The following is a 12,903-nucleotide window of genomic DNA, read 5'->3' as shown; positions in this document are numbered from 1 at the left end:
ATATGTGTGTATGTATGTACACACATATGGCATGCAAGCTATAAATCTGTACACACATATGGCATGCAAGCTATAAATCTCAACCACATGTGATCACATGAACATCGCAATCCTCTGGTTTGTAAATGCCTTCAATAAATTAAATTGCAACGTGACAACATAAACCATTTCTCACATATGTACTTAATATATACAAGGAGTGAGAATGTGGATTGTAGTTTAACATTTCTTTTATGCTTTTGGAGTAGAATAGGTGTTTGTCTTTGAGTTATTGTTTTTTTTTTTTGATCCATAAAATGATATGTCTTTAGAAAAAGTGGTAGAAGGACTGCCAAATTTTTTTTTTTTTTACTGTGAATGAAATCTGTGGATTTATAAACAAGCTCGGAATACAAATGTCAGAAGAAGATCTGAGATTTGTACTGAGAGAGAAAGGTGAAGAGATTTGTAGCGATCTTCTTCAATTTGAAGAGTTTGTTGATTTATATCACTTCATCTCCAACCCCGAACAAGATGAAGAAGAAAATAAGTCGGAAGATTTAATGGAGGCATTCAATATTTTTGATGAGAATAGAGACGGATATATCTCTTGTGAAGAATTGCAGAGAGTGCTCTCCGCGCTCGGATTAATTCCACACACTCAACCTCCACAATACTGCAAGAAAATGATATGTAGATTTGATTCAGACTGCAATGGAGTTTTGGATTTCTCTGAATTCAAAAATATGATGTCTTCTGCAATTTCTCCATGAATTATATTTGTGAAGGGGTTTCACTATCCGTGCCCAATCTCCACTCAAACCGTTACAATTGCCAGACAAACCGTTACGATTGTTATTCTATTTTAATCTATCTCGCCCAATTTGTTGGGACTTACTATATAATCAGGGGCTGAAGGGGCTGAATATTTGACTTTTTTTTTTTAATATAAAATAGGTAAATGAAGGTTCCATGAAGGTCCTTATCCTTATCATTTGCAAATGGGACACTTACTCCATTAATTAAATGTTTTCAACTCATGGAAATTAAATATAAGGGGGTATTTGGATTTAGATGGAGGAAGAATGAGAAGATTAATATTTTTTTTAAGTGTAATGTAGGGTAATTTAATGTAAAAAAATAGATGTTTTTTTTGAAATGTGGAGTTGATTTATAATCAATAATTCTAATATATATTTGTTTATTTCATTTTTTATTGTTTTTTCTTGTATAAAAATTGAAGATATTTTAAAATATTTTAAGAATGTTGTCAAATCACAAAGACCATTTTTTCGTAAGTCAACTTTTTTGATTGGACCACCATGTTTATAGTCATAACAAATTTGGATAAAAAACATATAAGCCATAAAAGTGATCAAGATGTTGATCCTAATGTTATAGTATTATTCTTAATACTCTAAAGAGAAGTGTTCCTTAAATACTTCTAACATTTTGAATGATGATTAGATGATGAATCAATACTCTAATGAATGTATTTAATTGTTACTTAACATAATAAATTGTCACACAAGTGAATATGTGCAAGGTGGGAGACCAAAAAATGATCAAAGTGGGATGGCTTAGAAACCCAAGACATAATGGGAGCACATTATAATTGCCCTGAAAAAATAAAATCACTCACTTTTTGAATTTTTTTTAATGTATGTAAGTTATGATGGACATTGTTTCAATTAACTTTGCTTTGAAGGTAACCCTTAGACTTAGATGTCTAAGTTATAGGCTTGGGCCTACATGTACATGGTGTCCAAAGATGTTTTTTGGCATAAAACGTGAAAAGTAATTAAATGTTTTGCATGCACTACCATATTTGCACATTTAAAAAAAAAATACAACATTAACATAATCTCTTTCCTACCTTTCTAACCATGCATTTTTCTTACATTTCAAATACATTAAGATTTTGATCTTCAATTTATTTTACTAGTCTATTCATTTTTCTTTAAAACCCTATTTATAGTTGTAGAGGGGAAAAAGTGAATCACCCTGATAGGTGGGTGAACACCTATTAGGGACTCACTAATCAAACTGTCCACTTGGAATGCAATACAAAGTGTAGAATTATTAGATTCCCCTTAGATGACATTGAACGTGTCATAGAGGCCCTTTGATGTGACACTTCGTTTGAGGATGCACATGCGGGTCTAAGACAACAGTGCTATGCACTGGCATTCTTTATGGATAGAGTCGCAGAGTCCATACAAAGAACAAACTATGATAAAAATGTGCCCAAATAATAGAAACTAAGCAAAATAATGATGTGAAAATCAAATACGACTATCTATTAAGTAATGAAAAGGAAAGAGGGAAGAGATGTAATCTCACAATTGGCCCATGCTTGAAGTCTCCAACTAGCTCCCCAAATCCACTTGGTGACCTGCACACAAGGTGAATAAGGATGAAAAATGTTGTGGTTGTGTTTTTAGAGGCCTACCATAGTCAAACTCCTACTTTGGTGTTTCCACCTCCACAACCAACCAAGATAGATAGATAAAAAGATAGATGAAATAATAGATAAAAGATACAACAACAATATCTTAACAAATATGCTATGGAGATAACAAAAGATAGATGGAGAAGAAGATTCCCCTTTCACACCCAAAGCGAGAAGCCTCCTTGATGAAGAAGAAGAACAAGCCGATCTTCCTCAAACCGTGATAATGGTAGCAATATGCGAGAGCGAAGGATAAAGTCAAAGAGAGCTTTGAAATGAGACAATGAACAAGCATAAATCCAATAGAATTCTAGGGAGAGAGTTAGAGAAGCCACTAGAGAGCCAAAATGAGCTCCAAAAGGGAAGATAAACATGCTAGGACAAAAAGGAATGTGAGTAGTCGCAAAGATGCATGTGCATCTTCTAGGCATAGGTGTAATGCTCCAACAACCACCTTCAAACTATCAAATTCATAGGATGTGAGCGTGGTGCACAAACGTCTCCGTGACACGCTAGTGTCTATGAGTGAAACAGTAAACCAAGTTGAAAAAGGACAAGGAAAAGGCTAATGGAGCAAGTGAGATAGATAAAAGAATGAGTTGATGAAGAATATCTCCAATTATCATTAAACAGAGGCTATTATGTAGCATAGAATTATACGGGGTATAATTTACGACACTACAATAACTTTTTAAATATTATTTATTTATCTATTGATTAAAATTTAAATAAATTTACATTTTTTAATTCTAGACCCCATAATATACACATTCAAAAAAAATATTTTAAATTAGTTTTAAATTTTTTTGAGGGGTGCATGCCTATTTTTTAATTTTTTAATATGTGCCCATTTTAAAAATTTACCAAAAATTATATATTTATTAAAAAAATTGGTAGAAAGATCAAGTAATAAACAAGATGATTTTAGCTAAATTTTCATTGAAACTTTAATTTGTGAAATACTTTTGAAAGGTCTATATTTTAAGAGGAGCACAAGATACTTATTATATTTGTTGGATTTTGCCAAGATCAAGGGCACAATGAAAAGCATAAAAGAGACAATAGAATGACAAGAACAAACTGTATTCTCATCAATATACAAAATGATCAACTGGATTAACCAATACAATGAATATAGGCCTGCTTATATAGGCAAGGCCATATGGATGTATGAGCACACAAATATGACATGTGGCTTAATGAGAAACAAGGGTAGGTAGGAGAAATAATATAATATTCCACAAGAGGTGGATGACCCACCGAATATGGAGTGTAACAACAAAATAAGACCACAAAAGGTGGAATTTCTCCTACAAGCTCTATCCCTAAGTGCACACTTCCCTAAGTGTCTCAATTCCAAATTACGATGAGATGCATTATCCTAAGTTAACTTAAGTAAGTGTAATAATATCCAAAATGAATATTTATTTACACCAACACCCCCCCTTAAGTGCAACTTAGGGGAATGAAGACTCAAGTCAACAATGCAAGATGGGTCCCGACTACTAGGCCATGATAGGTACCCATGTACAACATGCAAATGAAAGCAAAACAATGCAATGTAATCTCTCACAAACGGAGAAAGGGAGAAAACCCAGTGGGAAAAAACTCCCCCTCAAAAGAGAGATGAATGTACAAAAGACTCTCAAAGAAGAAGGACAAAACCTCAAAGAGGAAAAAGTCCCCCCCATAAGAGAGGAAGGAGAAGTCAGCTGACCCCCCCTAATGACACATCCCACACCCCCAAGAGAGCTCGCAACTGCTGGAACTTACTCTCAGTGAAAGGTTTGGTGAATATGTCAGCAACCTGCTCTGTTGTAGGACAATACTGCAAATCAATGACCTGCTCCTGGATGAGCTCTCAGATATAGTGCATATGAATCTCGATGTGTTTGGTCTGCTGGTGCTGGACCGGGTTCTTCGAGATCGCAATAGCACTCTGATTGTCGCAATGTAGAACTGTCGGCCATGGAGTGGTGAAACCAAACTCTGTGAGAATCTGCTGGAGCCAAATGGTCTCAGTCACTGCGTTAACAGCGCCTCGATACTCAGCCTCAGTCGAAGAGAGAGAAATAGCATGTTGCTTCTTGCTCTGCCAACAAATGGGGCCTGAACCAAGGTGAAAACTGTAACCAGAAGTAGACTTACGATCAACTAGATCGCCAGCCCAATCGGAGTCTGTGTAACCAACCAAGCGAAGTCCTGTGCCTACTACATAGTGAATCCCATAGTGATGTGTAACCTGGATGTAATGTAGAATGCATTTGGCGGCTTTCCAATGAAGCTCATGTGGTTCCTGCATGAAGCAGGAAACCATACCAACTGCAAATGAAATATCAGGGCGTGTATGAGTCAAGTAGATGAGACTACCCACAAGCTGATGATACAAAGTGGCATCAACTGGTGGAGAAGAAAATTGAGCCTCAAGCTTGACTCCTGAAAGAAAGGGAGTCGGGGCAGGCTTACAATCAGCCATATGAAAGCATGCAAGTAGATCAAGAGCATACTTGGGCTGCGATAGTGTGATCCCGGAAGGTGACTGTGAAATCTCTATCCCGAGAAAGTAGTGCAAAAGACCCAAGTCAGTCATAGCAAATATGTCATGCAAAGTAGATTTGACCCTGCTAATGATGGATGAAGTACTCCCAGTAATGATCAAGTCATCAACATAGAGCACAAGTATCAAGTGAGAGTCATCCTGTCACAAAATGTAAACATTCAGATTGGAATGACACCTGGTGAATCCGGTGGAGAGAAGAAAGGAATCCATCTTGGCGTACCAAGCCCTGGGGGCCTGCATAAGGCCATAGAGAGATTTCCTTAGTCTGCAAACCAAGGAAGTATCTTGGATGAAACCCTATGGCTGCTCCATATAAATCTCCTCATCAAGATCACCATGAAGAAAAGCACTCTTCACATCCATCTGATGTACAACCCAACCATGAGCTGCAGCAATAGCAAGTGTCAAACGAATGGAGTTCATCTTGGCTACGGGTGCAAAGGTCTCATTATAGTCAACACCTGCAACCTGCAAGAAACCTTTTGCAACAATCCAAGCCTTATACTTATCCACACTACCATCCGCTGCAAACTTGGTCCGATAGATCCACTTACATCGAACCATCTTTCTCCCCTTAGGGAGATGGACTAGATCCCATGTGTTGTTCCTCATTAAGGAACTATACTCTTCCTCCATAGCTTGGTCCCACTCAGGAACCCCTGATGCTTCCCTAAATGTCTATGGATCGGAAGCAGTAGCAATGAATGCATGTGGAAGATCCTGATGTTGTGATTGAGTTCTCCATGTATCTGAAGGATCCCCAACAAGAGAACCTGCAGACTCAAGTGTCTGTCGAGCCCAACGAGGTCTAGGTGGAGGTGGAGAATGAGGCTCCTCAACTGCAAGTGGACCCTGCGAGTCAGAGTTGAGGTAGTCTCAGCATCTGAATCACTAACATCACTATCCACAAAGGAGGAAGGTGGAGGAGGTAGAGAGGCTAAGCTAGGAGAGCTTTCCTCAAAGTGAACACTCCTCTCAATGAATACCTCATGTGTCTCTGGATCCGTCAATCTGTATGCCTTAACACCCTCAGGATATCCAACAAATATGCAAGGTCGACTCTGAGGTTCCAATGCCTTGCGTTTCTGTGGAGGTATGCGAGCCCATGCTGGACACCCAAAGACTCTAAAATGTTTCACAATTGGTTTCCTACCAGCCCAAGCTTCAAAAGGAGTAATACCTTGCAAAGCTTTGTGAGGAACCTGGTTCTGGATGTGTGTGGCACAACTGATAGCCTCTTCCCAAAAGGCGGGATCAAGAGAACGTGCATGTATCATACAGCTAGTCATTTCTTTGAGAGTTCAATTCTTGCGTTCTGCAACCCCATTCCGCTGTGGAGTGTATGCAACAGAATGCTGAAGATCAATCCCCTCAAATGTACAAAAATCCTCAAGTCTCTTGTTCACATATTCCCTTCCATTATCTGTGCGAAGAATCTTGACCACTTTCCCTGATTGCTTCTCCACACGAGTCTTGAAGTCCTGAAATCTATCAAATAATTCACTCTTATGAATGAGAAAGTAGACCCAAGTGAAGTGGGAGTAGTCATCAATGAAGGTAAGAACATAGCGGGCCTTACTGAATGAAGGTGTTGGAAATGGACCTGCTACATCACTGTGAACAAGTTGAAGAACTTCCAAAGCTCTCCAAGTTTTCTCTTTATCAAACTTCTCTTCAGGATGCTTGCCCATGGAACAACTTGAACATACACCCTCTGAAAAACTGATTCGAGGAAGACCTGTGACCATGTCTTTAGTGCTTAGCTGCTGAAGATAGCGGTAGTTGAGGTGACCAAACCGCTCATGCCATAGCTTACTTTTTGAATTTGAATGAGTAAGCAAGGCCCTAGAAGGTGAACTTGGCACAAAGTGGGAGAATGAATAAAGTCTAGAGTTGTCATTGACTTGTCCCACTGCTACCAAGGCATCATCATCAAGTTCCTTTACCACAACTGAATCTGGTGTAAACTCAACCTTTTTCCCATTCCCATAGTGAGTGATTTGGTAGATGGAGAGAAGATTGGTAGACAAGTTAGGAACATAGAGAACATTCTCAAATGTTCCATCATCCATGTCAACTGAGCCTTTCCCTTTAACCTCTACTTGTGTGTCATCACCTATGTAAATGTGAGGTACCTTAGATGGCTCCAATGAAGAAAACTGTTCCTTTGTAGAACCCATGTGATATGAGGCACCTGAGTCAAGTATCCATTGCTATGAAGAACCTGTTGTAGCCACAAATGCTTGCCCTTTTCCCTTAGACTGTGAGGAAGAGGAAGGAGTTGAATCCTTCTTTGTGTAGGCGGATGGCAAGTTGATGTTGTTTTTCTTGAGAAGATTGGTTAACTCATCAACTTGCTTTGTGTGGCATCGATGCTCATCACGACCATACGTTTTGCAATATGCACAAGTTGGTTTATCCTTCTTAGGTGGTGTCCCCTTCTTGGAAGAGGATGAAAAATCGCCTTGTGATGGAGAGAATGATTGTCCTTTTTTCTGGTGTGGCTTAGACTTGGATTGCTTCTTCTTCTTGTTGGAATCTTTGCCTTGACTTCCTTGATTTCCTTGATTTGCTACCAAAGCCTTGGACTTTGAAGACTTGAGAAACCCCATGTTCAACAACTTAGATTGTTCCAATATCAACATTTCTGTGAAAGCATCAAAAGAAGGCATAACATAAGAACTCCCCACTATCAAACGATGAGTTTGGAAGCTCGATACAAATGCTGCATATTCTGGTGCAAGCTTGTCCAACAAGTTGAATATCAATTGAGCATCCTTCTTGTCAATTCCACAATCCTTTAGCTTTGCTCTTAGCTCATTTGCTTTGGTTACATAATCTTCGATTGTATCAAAATTCTTGGGATCTAAGTTGGTGAGCTCATTATCAATCTGATAGCCTCTGATTTCATCAACTTGTCCATACAATTTCTGAAACATATCCCAAGTGTCTTTAATTGTTTTACACTTCTTAATGTGGAAAATGAGGTCATCTGATACATACTTGCGTAAGGTTCCAAGAGCCATGCAATTATTTGTGAGCCATTCTAATTGAGCATTTGGATCAGCCTTAGGATCAGGTGGTGCTATTATTGTTCCATCTATGTAGTGTGTGAGACCCTTTTCCATTAGTTTACTCCATACTTTAATTTTCCATGATGCATAATTATGTGGAGTTAATGGTGGAAACTTATTAGGACTCATTGCAACAAGAATGGAAAGAGCACAAAGAAAGGCACAATCACACAAAACACCCCCCCAAATTCACTCAATCAAAGAACCCCCCCAAATGTGATGATTTGGCACTTTATAAGTAGTGTGTATACAATGGGCCACTTGCAAAAAATGGCAAAGTGGACTTCTGATTTACAATTTTACAATTGCCTCAATAAGGCCAAAAGAGTCTCAAACTGATAATTCACGAGATCTAACTAAGATCCAAGCAATTTACAAGTACCTAATAGGCCAAATAAGACCAATATATGAAAGTACAATTTTCACTCAAAATATCTGAAATCTAATCATAGATTCTGAAAGTAGACGAAAAAATAAGCACTTTAAAAAAAAATGGTACCTGAAAAGGAGGTCGTATGAGCTCAAACGAGGCCTTTGAAGTTGCAAAATTGAGGATTGGACAGGTACAGTTGAGAGAATCCAAAAATTCTGAAAAAAACCGTGCACCAAAATCAGAAAATAACCACACCACTATGAAGATCACAAAATTTAAAATTTTTTAGCCCATTTCAAAAAAAATTGCACCAAAAAAGGAGAAGAAATGAGCAAGATATGGCCTTCCAAAGTTGGACTGCAAAACTGAAAAGCCCAATGGAGAGGGGTCAAAAATTTTCAAAAAAGTGCTGATGTGGTGTTGACGTCAGCAAGTCACTGTGTTAAATTTGACGGCCGTATGACCGTCGCAAAAACTTCACCTCCCTGCTGACTGGGTGTCCGTACTGTACGGACTGCTGATTGTGCATGTGACTGTGCAGACCGTACAGATGACGTGGCACTGTACGGACGTGCTGTGTGGCACAATGACATGGCAGACGGTACGGTCTACATGGCGTGATGACCTAGCGTACGGAGGGCTATTTATGAGCCATGTGGTGGGTCTATTTGCTGACTGGACTCCTGCGTGGCGGTCGGGTCAATTGGGCGGCGTCGGGAGTCTTTGCCAGTGGGAGTCTGTGCGTCGCCGGTGCTGGAGGTGGAGGCCAGCGGGGTCGGATCTCGGCGCGGGCGACGGCGGGAGTACCGGTGGGCGGAGAAACCAAGGCTGTGGGGGGAAACCGAGGCGGCGGCGCGATGTTCGGCGGCGGTCTGCGGTTGCTTGGAGGTACGGTGCCCTGCAAAACCTGCGCACAGCAGGTACTGTGTACGGGGGGGTCTGCAGACCCCCAAACAAAAGCGCTTTTTTTTTTTTTTTTCAATTTGTTTTGCTTTTTCAATTTTTTTTCCGAAATTTTGTTTTTTTGAAAAATAAATTTTTTTTTTGTAAATTTTTTTTGAAATCCGTACGAAAATAGCCAAGATCGGAAAAAAATTTTCTCACCAAAATAGGTCGACTTTATAGTCAAAATTTATGGAAATGGCCTCCCGGATTCAACGGTGATGTCCAAATCGATGTATGATGCCCCCAAAAAATGAAGATCCCCAAATCCGAAAGTAGAAGCCTTCCACGATGTCTCCAAAAACTGATCAATGAAGCCCCAAAAGCTCTGATACCATGTTGGATTTTGCCAAGATCAAGGGCACAATGAAAAGCATAAAAGAGACAATAGAATGACAAGAACAAACTGTATTCTCATCAATATACAAAATGATCAACTGGATTAACCAATACAATGAATAGAGGCCTGCTTATATAGGCAAGGCCATATGGATGTATGAGCACACAAATATGGCATGTGGCTCAATGAGAAACAAGGGTAGGTAGGAGAAATAATATAATATTCCACAAGAGGTGGATGACCCACCGAATGTGGAGTGTAACAGCAAAATAAGACCACAAAAGGTGGAATTTCTCCTACAAGCTCTATCCCTAAGTGCACGCTTCCCTAAGTGTCTCAATTCCAAATTACGATGAGATGCATTATCCTAAGTTAACTTAAGTAAGTGTAATTATATCCAAAATGAATATTTATTTACACCAACAATATTTTTATGATAGAAAAAGCACTTTATGGGTTTTCCATACTTAAACTTCTTAATCTCCATAATTTTTTTAAAATAGTAGCTTAGAAACTAGATTTTGAGCATTGACATCACATTTCAAGTTTTAAGTGTAGCTATCTCTAATTTTTTATCCATGGTTAGGGTGGGTGCAAGAAGTTGGGTCCCAATTAGGGGGAAGTGTGTGTGTTGGGAACATAGCCGCTGGGGTTTTGTTTTGATTTGGGGTCCCAAGGCCTAAAAACAATAGGCCCCATTATGCTTCGGGGCCCATATCAAAATGAGACCTTGTTCTATTTCATGATGAGGCCCTGTTTTACTATTTTATAAAATGGGGTCCTGTTTTGTGAAAGTATTTTCACAATAAAAAAAATAACAAGGTCCCATTATTTAAACGGGTTCCCATTTATATAACGAGGCCCAATCATTTTTAAAAATTTGAAAACCACCCCACCATTTGCCTTGGGATTCAAGTTGGGTAAGGCCTCAAATGCCAAAACCTAAGCCTTGGACCTACAAGCACAAGGTTGGACTATGTGAGTAACAAAATATTGACTTCTAGCATATGTTTGATGCCCATTTTTACAAATTTATCAGACACAATTCAAACCTATTAGAGATTACATTGCGTTAGATTGTAGATATATAATTGTTTTTCTATTTTTTAATTCATTTGCACTGGATTTGGTCCATTAACTTGAAATGTCAAGTTTTCTTATTTATTTAATAAATTTTTATTATATGTGTGTGTGATTGTGTGTGCGCGCACGCCTGTGTGACATCAATATACATAGAATTATTTTTAAAATAAAAAATGATAAGTTTACTTATCAAATTATGGTGGTTGTACATGAGGATTTTTAAACTAGCAAATAGGACCAATGGAAAATTAATAAAAAAATTAAAAAAATTACAAAAGAATATCCTCATCTATCTTCAATGTCTTACAAATATTTTCTGAGAAGGTGTCAAAAAGTGATGGTCATACACATGCAAGGTATGGTCCTAAAACAAACATTTTTAAATAGTGGTTTTTAAAAATTCCTTTGGAAAGTCAATTTATATGATTTGGGTATTAAAATAAATTACATATTTAGAAACTAGACTTCAATTAATACATTTCATGTTGCTAACTTTTTCCAAGATTCAATCTCCAAGTGCTTCAAATTTTTAGGTCAAATGTGCAAAGTCTAAAAAAGTAAAGAAAACACCCACTTTTTGGCCAAAAAGTGGACTCAACTTCTTGCACACACCCATTAGTTTTACTATTTTTTTTAAAGTGGCCACTTTTAACTGCCATTTTGGTCCTCCATTTCCATGCACATACCTATGTGTGTAGTAAGTTATCTCACAATGACTATGAGGACATAATGAGAGCTAGTCTTTGAATTAGATTAGGCATATAAGGATCAAGGCTAATAATGTGAATGTTTTGAATCTTTCCTTCATTCTATTTAATACTGAGAGATTTTGCCAAGATCAAGGGAACAATGAAAAGAACAAAAGAGAGAAAAAAGTATGACAAGAACAAATTGTATTCTCATCAATATACAAATGATCAACTGGATTAACCAATACAATGAATATAGGCCTGCATATATAGGAAAGGCCAAATGGATATGTGAGCATACAATCATGATATGTGGCTCAATGAGAAACAAGGGTAGGTAAGAAAAAGTAAGGATAGGTAGGAGAAATAATATAATATTCTACAAGAGGTGGATGACCCACTGAATGTGGAGTGTAACAACAAGATAAGACCACAAAAGGTGGGATTTCTCCTACAAGCTACATCCCTATGTGCACACTTCCCTAAGTTTCTCATATTGAAGCTACGATGAGATGCATTATCCTAAGTTAACTTAAGTAAAGTGTAATTATATCCTATAAGAATAAATAATTACACCAACACCCACCTTAAGTGCAACTTAGGGGAATGAAAACTCAAGTCAACAATGCAAGATGGGTCCTGGCTACTAGGCCATGATAGGTGCCCATGTAGAATATGCAAGAAAACCTATGCAATGCAATCTCTCACAAATGGAGAAAGGGAGAAAACCCAGTGGGAAAAAAACTCCCCCCCAAAAGAGAGATATATGTACAAAAGAGACTCTAAAAGAAGAAGGAAAAAACCTCAAAGAGGAAAAATTCCCCCCAATAAGAGAGGAAGGAGAAGTCAGCTGACCCCCCTAATGAAACATCCCACACCCCGAAGAGAGCTCACAACTGTAGGAACTTACTCTAAGTGAAGGGTTTGGTGAATATGTCTGCAACCTGCTCCACTATAGGACAATATTGCAAATCAATGACCTGCTCTTGAATCAGCTCTCGAATGTAGTGCATATGAATCTCGATGTGTTTGGTCCGTTGATGCTGAACCGGGTTCTTTGAGATTGCAATAGCACTTCAATTATCACAATATAGAACTGTTGGTTGTGGAGTGGAGAACCCAAACTCTGTGAGAATATGCCGAAGCCAAATAGTCTTAGTTGCTACATTAATAAGCCCTCAATACTCAACCTCAGTCTAAGAGAGAGAAATAACATGCTGCTTCTAGCTCTGCCAACAAATGGGGCCCAAAGCAAGGTGGAAGTTGTAATCAGAAGTAGACTTATGAGCTTCAAGATTGCCAGCCCAAACGGAGTTTGTGTAACCAACCAAGTGAAGTCCTATGCCTGCTGCATAGTGAATCCCATAATGATGTGTACCCTAGATGTAGTGTAGGATGAATTTGGTGGCTT

The 12,903-nt window shown here is 38.4% G+C and overlaps 1 protein-coding gene across 1 annotated transcript; it reads left to right on the top strand.

Annotated features, from left to right (window-relative positions):
- Positions 1 to 395: 395 nt before the first annotated feature.
- On the top strand, positions 396 to 9,059 carry LOC131873966 (calmodulin-like protein 7). The gene is made up of 2 exons (XM_059217156.1): positions 396 to 672; positions 8,980 to 9,059. The coding sequence occupies exons 1-2, from the start codon at positions 396 to 398 to the stop codon at positions 9,057 to 9,059; spliced, it is 357 nt and encodes a 118-aa protein (XP_059073139.1).
- The last annotated feature ends 3,844 nt before the right edge of the window (positions 9,060 to 12,903 follow it).

Source organism: Cryptomeria japonica, chromosome 3 (assembly GCF_030272615.1).
Source record: "Cryptomeria japonica chromosome 3, Sugi_1.0, whole genome shotgun sequence".
In the NCBI taxonomy this organism is placed as follows: Eukaryota; Viridiplantae; Streptophyta; class Pinopsida; order Cupressales; family Cupressaceae; genus Cryptomeria; species Cryptomeria japonica.
Note: the sequence above shows the minus strand (reverse complement) of the source record. Positions and strands in the feature narration are given on the sequence as shown.

Excerpts from the sequence above, each read along its gene's own strand:
- LOC131873966 (XM_059217156.1), top strand. The coding sequence starts at position 396 with ATGTCAGAAGAAGATCTGAGATTTGTACTGAGAGAGAAAGGTGAAGAG. Across the intron at positions 673-8,979 it reads ATACTGCAAGAAAATGATAT|ACCGTACAGATGACGTGGCA; the intron begins GTAGATTTGATT and ends GTGACTGTGCAG.